The sequence below is a fragment of the Gobio gobio genome (genome assembly GCF_949357685.1).
Source record: "Gobio gobio genome assembly, chromosome: 7".
NCBI classification, from domain to species: domain Eukaryota; kingdom Metazoa; phylum Chordata; class Actinopteri; order Cypriniformes; family Gobionidae; genus Gobio; species Gobio gobio.
This window is the reverse complement of record NC_137103.1, coordinates 19166228-19181819: the sequence shown is the minus strand read 5'-3', so window position 1 is coordinate 19181819 and position 15592 is coordinate 19166228. Positions and strand designations below refer to the sequence as shown.

At 37.1% G+C, this 15592-nt stretch overlaps 1 protein-coding gene and 1 long non-coding RNA gene across 2 annotated transcripts; one reads left to right on the top strand and one right to left on the bottom strand.

The window, feature by feature from the left end:
- Positions 1-1021: 1021 nt before the first annotated feature.
- On the bottom strand, positions 1022-3892 carry LOC307128913. The gene is made up of 7 exons (XR_013816829.1): positions 3775-3892; positions 3105-3178; positions 2882-2929; positions 2716-2798; positions 2360-2565; positions 2032-2191; positions 1022-1907 (listed from the first exon to the last, which is right to left on the bottom strand). It is a non-coding gene; the product is annotated as an uncharacterized lncRNA (long non-coding RNA).
- Positions 3893-5387: 1495 nt separating this feature from the next.
- On the top strand, positions 5388-13314 carry rsph1 (radial spoke head component 1; the record flags this gene model as incomplete). Its single annotated transcript, XM_079820656.1, has 8 exons — positions 5388-5438; positions 5508-5621; positions 5755-5860; positions 7858-7948; positions 8093-8228; positions 8802-8873; positions 11222-11336; positions 13292-13314. 8 exons carry the CDS (start codon positions 5388-5390, stop codon positions 13312-13314), a joined length of 708 nt encoding a protein of 235 aa, XP_079676782.1.
- Between the last annotated feature and the right edge of the window lie 2278 nt (positions 13315-15592).

Genomic DNA, 15592 nt, shown 5'->3' with positions numbered 1-15592 from the left:
TTTAATGATATAATAATGAAAGATTTCTGGCTTCTTCAGCACCCCCCCCCCCCCCCCCCCTCTATCTAATAAAGTTGTCGAAGTCTCTATTAAAATTATTTACAACTGCTACCCAGTTAATTATAAACCTGCTAAATGTAATAATTGTAAATTATGCCATGTGCTCCTTTTGTGATCAGTTTGAAGAGACAATCATTTATTTTGGGACTGTGTGTATTGCAAAGTATTTTGAGTTGACTATTCAAACTTTGATAACTGCATCTATCTTCAAACTTTTGTATAAGCCAAAAACAGTTTTTTTTTTTTTTGGTGACGCTCTGAAATTAGACCCTTCTCATTTTAATCTTGTACTTAATTTACTACCTTTTCTTGCTAAATGTTATATTCACAAATGTTCACCTTCTTTTTAAATTTTTTAAGAAAGAGTTTGATATGTATCTAAACTCCTTGAGAAATTCTAAAAACTCTAAGACTCTGTTATGGTGAAAAAGATTTAAGCTAGTTTAATATTCGTTGTGGTTTTGTTGTTTGTTTTGTAACCCTCATTATTGTATATTATTGTTCATTACTGTCGTATCTTGTTTTTGTGATTGTTGCTTACAAAAAAAACAGCTTTGAAAAAGCCATACAGGCACATTTGTCCACAAATTTAATTTCAAACGCTTACGCATATGTCAACCCAGATAGCAATGAGTCGGCGGACCACCGGCGGTGATCCGGCGGCTGTAGAAGCGTCAGAATTGCGTAATCGCAAACACGTTTGACGGCGCACCGCCGGCGGCAGCCGCTTTTTAAAAGCGGCAGCCGGCTTCCTACCGCCTTCGTTCCGCCGCCGGCCCGCAGGCAAACCGCCGTTCCGCCGCCTTTATACCAGAAGGCGGCCCGGCGGAGGCAAACGCTTTTTTCGAGCGATCTGCCTCCGCTTATTGTGTAATAAATAATATATATTTATTTATTTATTATTCATATATTTGTAACATGCAGTTTATGATGGATAATAATTGAACAAACCAGATAAATTCCCATTTGGCATTTTTATTCCACATTTCAAAGTACAGTAACTGTCAATGATACAAGATAATATAAATGAAATATAAATAACAGACAATAAATAAGCTTAAATAGGCCTATAAATAACAAAAACAAATTTTTTTACTAAAGAACCTGCATGTTTCCAATTAAATTTTGGTTTAAAAAAAAAAAAAACAGCCTTACAAGCAAATTATAACACTTACAATATTTGTTAATAACAAAGAGGTCAGCTCTGGGATGAAAAGAATTACCATTAAACATTATATCAAATAATGGGGATATTTGGTACCAAAGAATGTGCAGGATACCAAATAAATCGAGGTATAACATCACATTTAACAAGCCATTTCTAACAATAGGATAAATGGTAATAATTTAGAGTAAACCTCTGGAGAAGAATAGAACAGTAGTAGAACAGACCATTATAACAAGCCTGACTATGGGTTCTCCGGTTTTCCCCGACCTCCAGAATGAGCCAGCGCAAATTGGCTTATCTTCAGTGATTTCTTGTGCGCCTATATAAAGGACAAACAACCTCGCCATCCCATATCCATCCAAGGAGCTGCCTTCAAGGCAGGGTCACAGGGAATAAAAAAAAAAAAGTAATTTCCACAGTGAACAGTGTGGATTGGGTGAGTGTAGCCTGAACCTTCTGGCTTCTTTAGGGGTCTTGATGTTACTGACTGCAGGATAAAGAAAGGGTTCCAGGTGTCAGTAGTCAGCCTAGGTGTAAGAAGTCGGCTGTGGGTCCCTCTCAGCTGTGCGGCGTCTTTTTCCGCCTTCACGATCAGATGTTACTTTCAGGTAACGCATAACGTTAACCTGGACCGCCTCATCAGTGGCATCCTGGGTTGCCGGGTTCTTCCGGATGGTTCCTGTAGAAAATACAGATCTGTCATTCCATTTGAATGGCATAAGGCCACACACATCTACTTAAATATATAACAAATTTATATTTATATATATATATATATATATATATATATATATATATATTACTTTGAACAATGGTCTTCAGGAACATGTCTCTAAAACATGCTTTATCCCCTACACCAGTCCAGGTTGTATTAATGGAAAGGTGATTAGAGAAGATACTCTGAAGCATTCGCCACACGGTTGTCTTTAGGTCCCTCCCACATTTGATTGCCAAAAACCGAAGCTGAAAATACAAAAAAGTGTTACAAATTACATATCTCTGAAGCTTCTCATACATAAATATAAAAATGTGACAGGCTGTGGATTCAGACTGTAGAATATGCAGTGTACAATCTTAAATTTTACTTTTTAGATTACCCTACAGCATTATAAACAAAATCAGCACACTTACTGGAGCTCTTTATCCTGCCTCAAACTGTTGTCAAGCAACGCCAAATGGGTTGTCGAGGGGGAGTAACAGACCCCCTGGCAGGGATAACTCTCCAAAAGACACATTGGCACTGAAATGTTGCCGCATAGTGTCCATTTTGTTGTCCATGCTACGCACAACATCGCCAAACTCTCCAAGACGTCGCAGCATTAGGGTCTGATCTGCACCTACAGGGGTTCACAGAATAAAAGAATAAAGCAGTCAGTCCTGGTCCCTCAACTACTAAACTATGACATTTACAACTAGGTCTACTACATGTACAGGTGGCCCCAGTGGGAATTAAACCAACAACCACAGGTGTTGTTTGCAAGTTGTACCTGATTGCCCAGTACGAGCAAACGTCATCAACATTGTTTCACTTGCTTCACCTGCTCTTGAAGTGAGCCGCTGCCATCCGAAGCTACAAAATGAAAGGCATTTGGTAATTTTGGACCTACATCACAGTCAAAGAAGTAAAAATTAAGAAAGAGTGCATGTTCTCACCTGCTCGTGCATTGCTTTCCCTCAGGGCTTGGTTCTCATTCTGGAAATCTACATAAAAAAAAAAATATATATATATATAAATAAAACAACAACTAAAGGCACAATTTTCCATACTGTTTAAGTTTCCAACAGCTGCAATTTCCTGTTTGTCCATCTCAACTCCTTTCAATATTCTTCTCCTTATAGCCCAGTAACTAGACATTGTGACTAACAATTTATTTACCTTGAAAGCCGAAACGATTGTCCAACAATAGGTCTCTTGGATGAAGATAACCGATTGTGCTCTGGTCAAGGTATCTGCAAGAAAATGTGAACAAAACCGCATTGTTAACGTTATATACAGAATATACAGTAGCTATGCTGTGGCGGGGGGGGGGGGGGGGGGGCTGGTCAGCCAAATGTGGAACAGTAAAATGTATTCATTCAGTGTAGTGATTCAAGTAAACTGCATTGTCCTCAAACATAAAAAGTACAGCAGTTCAGAGAAATAACTCATAAATCACCTTAAATGCTAGAAGAACAGTAGCAACACAGCACATGTTAGCTAACACTTGCTAAAACTGACCTAGCAGCATGCTTGTTCGGACTAACAAAATAATTTAAATAACCTATATACATCATTCTGTTTTGTTAGAAAACACCAAAAGTTAAACTTAAGTCTTTCTAGATGTAAAGCTTTGGCTAATTTACCTACAGTAGCTAGATACATTTTAACATGTAGAACATGCTTGAACTCAGTGTGTAAAAAAGGCGAAACAGCACGTGTTAGCACTGTGTATTGTGCACTAGCTAGCAGCGTGCGTGTCGGCGCAAACAAATTAAAACAACCTACCGGTATATACATCAAAAATGAACATAATATTGTGTTACACAAAAAGGAAACATGTACTTACTTAAACGCTCGTAGTCGAGGATATTTTCGGATCTCCTCTCTTCAAATACTAAAACCGTGTGATGAGTTGCCGGCCGCTGTTGGTAAATCTGTTCATATGTTTTTCCGGTTTGTTTTCCGTCTTTTTTAGGTATACTGCCCCTCTCGGCCGGTGGAGGTACTTCTCTGTTTGGTTTGGTTTTATTTTTATTTAAATTAGTACATTTATAAGTACAATACAAAAAGTACAATGAGAGAAAAATAAAAATAATAAAGCATTGTGGTACAGTTCCGAATATGTAGAACAAAGAATAACAACAAATGTAACAATGTATATAAAATAAATAATAAAAATAAGAATTCTGAGATAGAAAATACTTTATAATATTAAGGCAGTCACATGAAATTGAAAAGCTTTCAGGTTTTCTGTTTTTGTAAGCTTTTTGTTTTGCGACCTCATGTTTGAAAGGGTTTCAAAGTATATTGTAAAAATCAGCTTTATAAAAGGTAATATTAGAGGGCTTCTTTTGAGTTATTCTTGTCTTATGAATGTAGAATTTTTCCTAAATAATTAATAATATATTTTTGTTTTTCAGAAAAATATGGGTTTTGAAAACAAAGTAAAATTTCATGAAGTTCTAAGTTCTAATTTTTTGTCATGTCTATTTTAAAGTCAGTCCAAAAAGAAATAGAAAAAGGGCAATACAAAAATAAAAGTGTTCAATATCCTAAAATGAACTTTCAAACTTTCTTAATGTATGCAAAAAAAAAAAAAAAAAAAAGTATTACATCCATTATGGGTCATGGGACCAACACTGGGGACCAACACTGTTTAAACACACTCAACATGCAAATAATCAAGTGAAAATTTAAATGTAATTTCCTAAACCTAACCTTATCATGGAATCAAGAGTCAAGAATCTGTTATAAACCCTAATGGCTTTGGAGCAAAAAAAACTAATATTTGATATAATTCACATATAGGCTAGGCTATTATGATTTTATAATCGCTTCAAATGTGAGAACTAGTTAAAATGCTGTCAGTTCCACTCTATTTCCCATCAAGCCAAACATAGCCAACGTGGCTGGTCGAATTTGAGAGTAGAAATCCTTGTATATCAAAGCGGCTTGCCGCCAGCCGGCCGCGGTCCATTAGGCGGAGGCAACCGCCAGAGAAAATGAAGCCGGCGGCCCGCCGGCTAGTCGGCCGCGGCATCTCGCAAGAAATGGGAGTGACGTATTCGGCGGCAAACGTTTCATCACCGCCAGCGGGACGCACCTATAGCCGACAGCTTAGGGCCGGCGGCAAAAAGAAGCCGTGCCGATATTTTTTGCTATCTGGGAAATGGTTTTTAATAAAAAATAATACTATTTTTAGTCAATTCGTGTCCAGATTTTTGACAAATAGTGCTAATTTTAACATAAAAATATGCTTTATTCTAAAAAATAAAAAATAAAAACAATATTGTTAAAGTAAGCGTGACCGTTCTTGTGGCGGAAGCTTATAGTAAAGTCACTTTGCGCATATGTGTCTCACGCCAGCGGCGTGGCTATGGTAACAGTAAACATCCTTGAACTGAAGCTTTTCCTTTTGGGGTTGTTCTCTCTTATCTGTTCATTAAACTCAAGTTTATCATGTCAGACATTGTTTCTGAAGATTTTGACGACGAGCAAGGCTCTCTGGGGGTGAGTAATTGTCAAAGTTGGTTCAATTCGCAGTCACAGTAGTGGTGACCGTAACATCTTGTGTTGAAGGAGTATGAGGGAGACAGAAATGAAGCGGGAGAGAGACATGGACAGGGCAAAGCTGTCCTGCCTAATGGAGACACTTACCAAGGAGCGTATGAAAACGGCAAGAGATATGGCCAGGTCATTTAACCACAAAACACTTACTATAGCAAGTATTATTGTGGACAAAACACTTTTTACTATTATGTTATTTTGCAGTTTCTGTTATAAACAATCGAAACCTATGATAAACCTTGTGTTGTCTGTATATCAGGGGACATATAAGTTCAAGAATGGGGCCAGATACATTGGAGAATGGTACATGAATTTAAAACATGGACAAGGGCTATTTTATTACCCAGATGGCTCCAAATATGAAGGTAAATCTACAATATCTCAATTAGGCCTATATCAGTACAGTATGATTTCGATTCAGTTTGATAACACTAACATCGTGAACTTGCAGTGATACTTTACACAGAGTCCAGACAGAGTTGTTATTGTAAAAAAAAAACTAGAAACTAAAACTATTAAAAAATATCTTTGTTAATTGAAATATAGTTGAAGTACTAAAATTACTTAGTTTTCATTTAGTTTTCTTTCAGTTGTAGTTTTATTACAGTAGGCTATTTAGAAATAGTTTTTCAAAAACAAAATCAAATAAAACTGACAGCAGCATATAGCAAACTTACTAAAAAGTAAATTAAAATGAAAGCTGAAAATATGAAAATAATTCATAAATTAAATTCTAATTCAAAATATTAATAGTATACACCGATCAGGCATAACATTATGACCGGTGAAGTGAATAACACTGTTTATCTCTTCATCACGGCACCTGTTAGTGGGTGGGATATATTAGGTAGCAAGTGAACATTTTGTCCTCAAAGTTGATGTTTTAGAAGCATGAAAAATGGGCAAGCCTATGAATTTGAGCGATGTGATGGCTAGACGACTGGGTCAGAGCATCTCCAAAACTGCAGCTCTTGTGGGGTGTTCCTGGTCTGCAGTGGTCAGTATCTATCAAAAGATGAGCCAAGGCTCATTGATGCATGTGGGCCAGTGTGGTCCGATCAAATAGACAAGGCAAGAGATCTGGCCAGGTCATTTTACTCACAACAGAGTACACTCATAAAAGAATACTTCGTAAATTCCGCAAGAAGTTAATGTTGGTTCTGCTGGAAAGTTGTCAGAATACACAGTGCATCACAGTTTGTTGTGTATGGGGCTGCATAGCCGCAGACCAGTCAGGGTGTCCATGCTGAGCCCTGTCCACTACCGAAAGCACCAACAGTGGGCACGTGAGCATCAGAACTGAACCACGGAGCAATGAAAGAAGGTGGCCTGGTCTAATGAATCATGTTTTCTTTTACATCACATGGATGGCCGGGTGCGTTGCTCACCTGGGGAACACATGGCACCAGGATGCACTATGGGAAGAAGGCAAGCCAGCGGAGGCAGTGTGATGCTTTGGGCGATGTTGTGCTCGAAAACCTTGGGTCCTGCCATCCATGTGGATGTCACTTTGACACGTACCACCTACCTAAGCATTGTTGCAGACCTTGTACACCCTTTCATGTAAACAGTATTCCCTGGTGGCTGTGTCCTCTTTCAGCAGGATAATGTGCCCAGCCACAAAGCAAAAATGGTTCAGGAATGGTTTGAGGAGCACAACAACGAATTTGAGGTGTTGACTTGGCCTCCAAATTCCCCAGATCTCAATACAATCGAGCATCTGTGGGATGTGCTGAACAAACAAGTCCGATCCATGGAGGCCCCACCTCACAACTTACAGGACTTAAAGGATCTGCTGCCATCATCTTGGTGCCAGATACCAAAGCACACCTTCAGGGGACTAGTAGAATCCATGCCTCGACGGGTCAGGGCTGTTTTGGCAGCAAAAGGGGGACCAAAACAATATTAGGAAGGTGGTCATAATGTTATGCCTGATCGGTGTATAAATAATACTAAAATAAAATAACACTGCTTTTACAGTACTTATTAATCTATGTAAATGTTAATTACTACATACATTCTTAGCACTGCAAGTTGTGTGAATGAACATTAGTTGAATTATTGTAAACAAACATGAATTAACAATGAACAGTAGTATATATTTTAGTGCTGTCAAATCGATTAATCATGATTAATCACATCTAACATAAAAGTTTGTAATCATATAATAAATGTGCATGTGTATATATATATATATATGTATATGCAATTAATCACAATTAATCGATTTGGCAGCACTTATATTTATAAAGGATGAACATTCTGGAATTTAACTAGTCTCTGACTTTTTTACCCTGGCTTTTTTTGTAGCAAAGAGTCTAAACTACAGTCTTCACTTGTGATATTTCTTCCTCTTCCTCAGGAAGCTGGGTGGATGACCAGCGGCAGGGTCATGGTGTTTACACATACCCCAATGGAGACACATATGATGGTGAATGGCTGAACCATCAAAGGTATCTAATCCAGTAATCTATTGAATCTATTAATATTAGTTGTAACAGTATTCATAGCATCTTCAGTTCAACTAAAAATGAAGGGCAAAACATGCTTACTAATAAATGTAAGTACCTGACTCTCTGTTTGTTTTTTTCTCTTAGACATGGGCAGGGTACATACACACATCTTGACACAGGTTCTCAGTACATGGGCACATGGATCACGGGTAAAATGGAGTCGGCCGGGCAGCTTATACATCTGAATCACAGATATAAAGGCAACTTTGTCAATAATAATGTAAGTAATTCGCTATCTTTGTGGTTCTGAGTTGGTGGGTAGTAGAAAATGGTTTGTAGATCTGGTCAAATTGGGTTGCGGAGAGCAGGGGCAGAAACTGTACTGCATGCAATAATAAAATGCAGCTATCTGTATAGTAAGAATAGCAAAATAAACAGACCCAAAAAGGTTTGTGAAAATGTTTCACATATGTTTTACTGTCGACCTCAAAAGCTGTGCATCCTTAGGCAAAATCAGTTGAGAGCCACTATGTTAATGGACTCAAACCATGCTCAAACCCATGCTCAAGGGTTCTTCAAATCTGGTCCTAAAGGGCCACTGCCCTGCAGAATTTTGTCAAAGACACCTGAACAAGCTAATCAAGGTCTTTAGAGTCACTAGAAAATTGCAGATTGATCAGGATCTGCTGGACATCTAAACTCTGCAGGACAGTGGCCCTCCAGGGCCGGATTTGAGAAACCTTGCTCTATATTAACTGCAGCCTTTAATGTAACTAGATAGTTGCACTTCTCTAATACATTGATTAACTTATTTCATATTTCAAGTTATTTTCTTGTAATTTTTATTTTCTAGCCGTTTGGTCCAGGGAAGTATGTGTTTGACATTGGGTGTGAGCAGCATGGAGAGTATCTCCAGATAGATCAGGTAAATGTTTTACAAGATGTCTTTAAATATCCTGGTAATGTATTTCAGACAGCATGATCACATAAAACAGAAACTGTTTACTCTCTTTGTTCTCAGTCTTACCAGTGTTTTGTTGTTTTTTGGCTTGTTAAGAGAATTGTTTTAAATACCCTTGTGAAAAAGAAGTGTGCTTATTTCGTATTGAATGAGAATGTGTAGTGTCCTTAATATTTTTTTATATATTTAAAAAACTGTACTTGCAGATTATATAATATTAATGAAATATGAGGACACTTGAGTGTGGACTGCATCCTAGCTAGGGCTGTGTCTGAAATCATAAACTCTCTTGAGTAGGTATTTATTTTGAATAAGTACTTACTTCGTGAGTGCTAAATAAAAGTATGTTCTATATATTATGAGTGTGTGTAGTGTAATCCGAATGTACTACATTTGCCATGTTGTCATTATCATGCGTCTTACGACATGAGTTGCGTCAATTCACTGCTATTCCCAAATCCTCTCCCGATTGACCTATTACATCTCGCCGGAAGTAGTAGATCATCCTTTTTGTTAGAGTATGCCTTCTCTTTTTTGAGCACTGTGAATTCAGACATACTTCTTCTGTTTTTCTCCTACTATATAGTAGGGAAGTACGTGATTTCGGATACAGCCTATGTTTCTTAACCCAAGTACATTTCTAAAAAGTGCATTTTGTAATAATGTCAAATTAAAAGTTTTACTTTAAAGTACATTTTAAATCATTATGTTTTAATAATCTTTTGTCATGCTTTAAATGAGTACACTTATTTTCATGTGTTGACTAACAACCAAAGCTCATGTAAAGTACTTGATATATCATTTGAACTGTAGTGCATTAATTACATTTAAAGTTATTCGAAGTTATTAAATGTACTAAACTGCAACTTCGTCATTACAAATGTGTAATTATGAATATAGATTTAAATACATGACATACACGTTTCAATAGAAGTTATCTATTTTGTTTACCATAAAATACTTGTCACTACATTCGGCAGTACACTTTAACCATATTCATATAATCACTCTAAAGTTCAGTTTAATATAAATGTAAGCTATAATATGTTTTCATTTAATTTAAATTAACATGCATTTAAGTGTCCTAACATTCACACTTCTTTTAAAGTTCTGTGTATTATTTCCATAAAAAGTATGTTAAAGTGTAATTTTTCACAATGGTAGTTTTCTTGTTTAAAAGGATTTCCCTTTTCTAAAACTCTAGCCGGCACTAGATGAAGAAACCAGTAAGGTTCTCCCCTGCTGCAATCAGATCCTCTCTATTGCCATTTTGACCTTTGGAGATGAGGTTTTATGGCAAACTTCAGATTGTTACTGTGCCTCTAAATCGTGCAGTTTGCCAGTCAACAGAGGATTATGAAGAGAACCCTTATGCAGTGCCCTTTCCCTTAGACTGTAGTCATTAGTAGAATGCCCTTAGAGCATCGAGTGAATGAGGCAGTTCGCTGGAGTTTCAGAAGTTTTACAGCTTGTTATGCTAGTAAACATTGGCAACCACTAAATAGATGAACGTAAATAAAATCTCAACCCTGTTACAAGCAAATGAACCCTGTGAAAACAGAATATGATGCAACTGAATATATAAAAGCATACCAAGACACTAATTTCTGTCAGAGATGAAGAGTAGGGTACAACAACAAAAAACAGGTTTTGATTTAAAAATATATATATATATCTCCCCAAAACACTAAACAAAAAACACTAAAAATTAAAAAACACCACAGTACTTTCCTAAACACCTGTTTGTATGGAAGCTCGTTTCCGTCACAGAATAAAACATTTTAAAAGGTAATTGCAAATCTCACAATTGCAAGATATAAAGTCAGAATTGCGTGATATAAAGTCAGAATTGCGAGATATAAACTCAATTCTGACTTTAAAACATGCAATTTTAACTTTATACCACGCTATTCTGGCTTCACTGTATCTTGCAATTGTGAGATAAAAAGTCCCAATTATCTTTTAAAATGTTTTATTCTGTAGTGCAAACAAACTTCTATGTTGTTTCTATGCTATGTCAAATGTTTTTAATTCATGAGGTCATTGCAATCCAGGGAATTATTACAATTATTTAAAAAAAAAAATGTTTTTATAATTATATAAAATGGTTTACACTTAAAATGTATGTTTAAAAAAAAAATTCTGTTTACATTTCTTTTCACACAAATTATTTTGTATAAATTATACTTTTTTTGATCATCATACATTTTGGGAATTGGGATTATTCATTTGAGCTCTGTTGTACCCTACCTATAAGAATAATTGGATGAACTTTTGTGAAGCCAAATCATTGTGACATTTTTTGACAGCAGGACAAAGGAGACACAGAGGAAGATGAACCTGCCATTACCACCACCTTGAAGTGGAAACCCAAGGCACTTGCTGGGCTTTCTGTTTGGGCAAATGGGAAGGATTCTGCCACCTCAGGTACGTCCATATCCAGTTCTAAATGTAAAACATACTGATGTAGGACTGCATTTACACAGTAAAGGCCCATTCACACCAAGAACATTAACTATAAAGATAACTATAATGATACACTATCGACATAACGGCCACTTTATTAAGTGCACCAGCCATATGGCAGCAACTCAATGCATTTAGGCATGTAGACATGATCAAGACAATCTACTGAAGTTCAAACTGAGCATCAGAATGGGGAAGAAAGGTGATTTTAGTGACTTGGTTGTTGGTGCCAGATGGGCTGGTCTGAGTCTTTCAGAAAGTGCTGATCTACTGGGATTTTCATGCACAGCCACTCTATGGTTTACAGAGAATGGTCCGAAATAGAGATAATATCCAGTGAGCAGCAGTTCTGTGCCTTGTTGATGCCAGAGGAGACAACAGTAACTCAATCACTCATTGCAACCGAAGTCTGCAGAAGAGCATCTCAGAATCAGAAAGAGCTTTATTGCCAAGTATGTTTGCACACACAGGGAATTTGTTTTGGTGAGCGAAGAAGCTTCCAGTACACAAAGACAACAATAGTACACAGATAGTAAAATAAATCAATGTAAAATAAAGATACATCCAGAATCATCTCCACTGTTCTGAGCATGTTCAACTCCAGGTTGTTATGACTGCACCAGACAGTCATTGTTCTGGTATGCCATTGTGTATGTGGCCGATGATGGTATTTTCGTCTGCATACTTTGGCAGTCTTTGGGAGTGCAGTCGTTCGTGTACAGGGAGAAGAGCAGTTGTGAGAGAGCACTGATTGTACAGGTGTTGGATGTGAATTTCCCCATTCTCCTCTCTAGCTGTTGCCTATCTGTCAGAAAGCTGGTGATCCACTGACAAATAGAGCTAGTAACAGAGAGCTGGGTTAACTTAGTCTGGTGGAGTGCTGGGATGATGATGTTGAAGGCCGAGCTGAAGTCCAGAAACAGGATCCTCGCATAAGTCCCTGGTTTGTCCAGATGGTGCCGGATATAATGCACAACTGAACGCACAACACGTCGAACTTTGAAGCAGATGGGCTCCATCTTCTGATGGCTACTTCCAGCAGGATAGCACGCATGTCACAAAGCTCAAATCATGTCAAACTGATTTCTTGACCATGACAATTGCTTACTGAAACTGACTCCACAGTCACCAGATCTCAACCCAAATAGAGCACCTTTGAGATGAGGTGGAACAGGAGATTCGCATGGATGTGCAGCCGTCAAATCTGCAGCAACTGCATTATGCTGTCATGTCCATATGGACCAAAACCAGCACTTTGTTGAATCTATGCCACAAACAGGCAGTTCCGAAGGCGAAAGGACGTCCAGCCCGGTACTAACAATGTGTACTGTACCTAAAGTGGCTGGTGAGGGTATATCAGTATCAACATCAGTGTTCTGTTTACTGTATTCTAAGCGCATGCTGCAGTTTTGTCATTTGACGCTTTAAATGCTTGTGGTCTTTAAAGCAGGATGGATTCTGATTACCTGTCAATGTTTTTGTCATTCATCAGCTGGAAAAAAAATTGTTTTGAAAGTGATTCCATTGATATTTCTCTGTGCCGTTATCATTATATAATTGTGGTGCGGGCTCTGTTATTCTTTTATATTTAGAACGATTTTTTGAACTATATCTTTATTGCTATATTTAATGTCCTTGGTGTGAATAGGCCTTAACAATGTCATACTCATGATAAAGCATTTGTAGTCACCTTCTCTCACTTTTAAGGTTTTTTGTTTTGTTACTGACCTATTATATTCACAAATATGTAAATTGAAGAAATGATACAGAGTACATCCTCATTCAAAGGAAGTCCATCAGTCATAAAACATCACCTATATACTGCTATTTTACCATTTTAGACATTTCAACAATAAACATCTTTGAGTCAAAAATTGAGTGAGTTGAACTGAAGTGTCTGTGTTTGTTCATTGTAGATAAAGCCGTGGTGGAAGAATGAGAAAGACAGATCCCCCAAAAGATGATAAGAAGAAAGAGGACCTCTAGATAATCATACCTGCACTTATCTGAGACTGTTACTTCTCATGTTTAGGGATAATTCAAAATACTGTAACAAATTGCGAGTTATTGTTAGTAAATGCATTAACTAGTATTAACTAATAGGACCTTTGTTGTAAAGTGTTTCTAAAAAATCTATTTATTGCTGATTTGGAGGCCCTGGTAACTGAAAAGTGTTTTCATTTCAAAAACAGCAGAGGGCGCAATAAACCTGTAATTGAGACTAGTGTTTACCTAAAAAGAATTATGCTGATTTTTTTATTCATTAAAACAAACTAAATCAAACGTCTGAGCCCTTCATTATTTTGTGTTTAGTTTAGCAAATGTGGCTTGTACCTTAACGTTTTTGAAGACTCGGCTACTTGTTAACAATCACTTTTAAAACTTTCCCAATCTAAAGCGTGTTTGAAGACTACCTCTGTTTACAAATTTCTTAGCAGTTTTAATCATCAGAAATTCAATAAAAGTCTAAAACTGTTTCGATGTCAGACAATCTATGTCAGAGATACTTAAATTCTACATAATGTCATAATGACAAAAAATCTGACTGATCCTTTGGCCTGAACCAAGTTACACTGCAACGGTAACTCCAGAAAATACAATTACAGCAACTTTACCACTTATATACTGTACGTGCAATATACTTTCACTGTTCATCAAGTGATGGAGAATTGACTTCAGACTTCCCCTCAAATCATTACTTATACCCCTGACTAGTAAGATGAAAGGAACCATCCAGACTTTCATCAGCAACAGGACCAAAAGCTGTCATGGTAAGGGGGTGCATCAGGTGACTTGGGTGATGGCATGGCATGACTTGCAAATGTGTCAAATATTTCTATGAAGATAAAAAAGATTCAATGAAAAAATGGATAACGATAATGGATGGGTCTCATCTTCATGGACGGCAGCAGATTTGCCAGTTCTTGCTGTGAGATGTTACTCCACTCTTCCACCAAAGCATATTCCCATAACATTTGCAGGACCTTTAGGGGACCAACCTAGAATGTTATTTTTTGGCCCTATTTAGGTCCTTCCATCACTTTTACTGAATGCATTTAAAACATGTTTGAGTGAATCAATGTACACTGTGCATTTTTGCAAATGAGGGTCAGTAAAACAGGATTTGCAAAAAAGTTGCTTCTCAAGGATGGATCAATACCAACTGTTCGTCCAACTTCATATTCAGAACATGTAAGTACTGCACATTATATTTTGTGAATGTACGCTAATCGCCTTTGTGAATGTGCTTGTTAGCACGCTGACGGCTAATGTACTACACTCTAAAAAAATGCTGGGTTCTTTCAACCCTAATTTGGGTAAAATATGGACAAACCCAACGGCTGGCATATTTGACCCAGCATTTTTTTGAGTGTAGGCGACGTCCTTGACAGCAGCGGGGACGTTCTGGGAACGTAACATTTCTATTATAATAATTGCTTATTTGGATTTTACAAAATTATCTTTAAAATACATTATTCTGAAAAAAGGGACATTTCTTTTTTTGCTGTTTATCTACCAAATAGAGATACCAATTTTTTGTAATTCCTATTATTTTATGGTGGTGCTTCTCATTAATGAATGTAATACAATTATTTTTTTATTAAAAACAAATACTTATTCAACATAATGATGATTCAAAAAGTAGACACATCTACAAGAGTCACAAACTTCACTAAAGACAGAGGCCCGCAGATGTGTTTCACACACTGCTTCCTCTTTGCTCCTTTTCCTGCACCTGCCCGAGGCCGAACACAAAAGCATTATGTGAGTCATTCTGTTGCCCTGATCATGTATCAGTTCTGAAAAACTTGTCTCTTAACCCAATTTAATGAATCTTTACATGTTTAAATATATTTCTAGGTCCTATATATTACTGTCTTTAAATCATTTAAATATTTAAAAAACCGAAATATCAGTTATCAATATCAACACGGGAGCTTTAGAATAGGCACATGTGTGTGTAGTTCAGGATTTCAAAGCTTTGTCAATAATATTTTAAGCAGCTTCCTGATCTCATTGTTGTCTTATATACAATAGAGGGTGCCAAGGGTGAGGGCAACGCTTGGTCCACTGCATGTGTTAATGCCTTTCCGAATCACGTCACTCACACTCCTTCTGCTTAACAAGCTTCACCCTCAATTGGACAAACAGACTTCTAACTGTGACTGGGGGTGTGGTTTTAAACTGGCTTTACCAGATTTCCCAGGAGTCTGTTT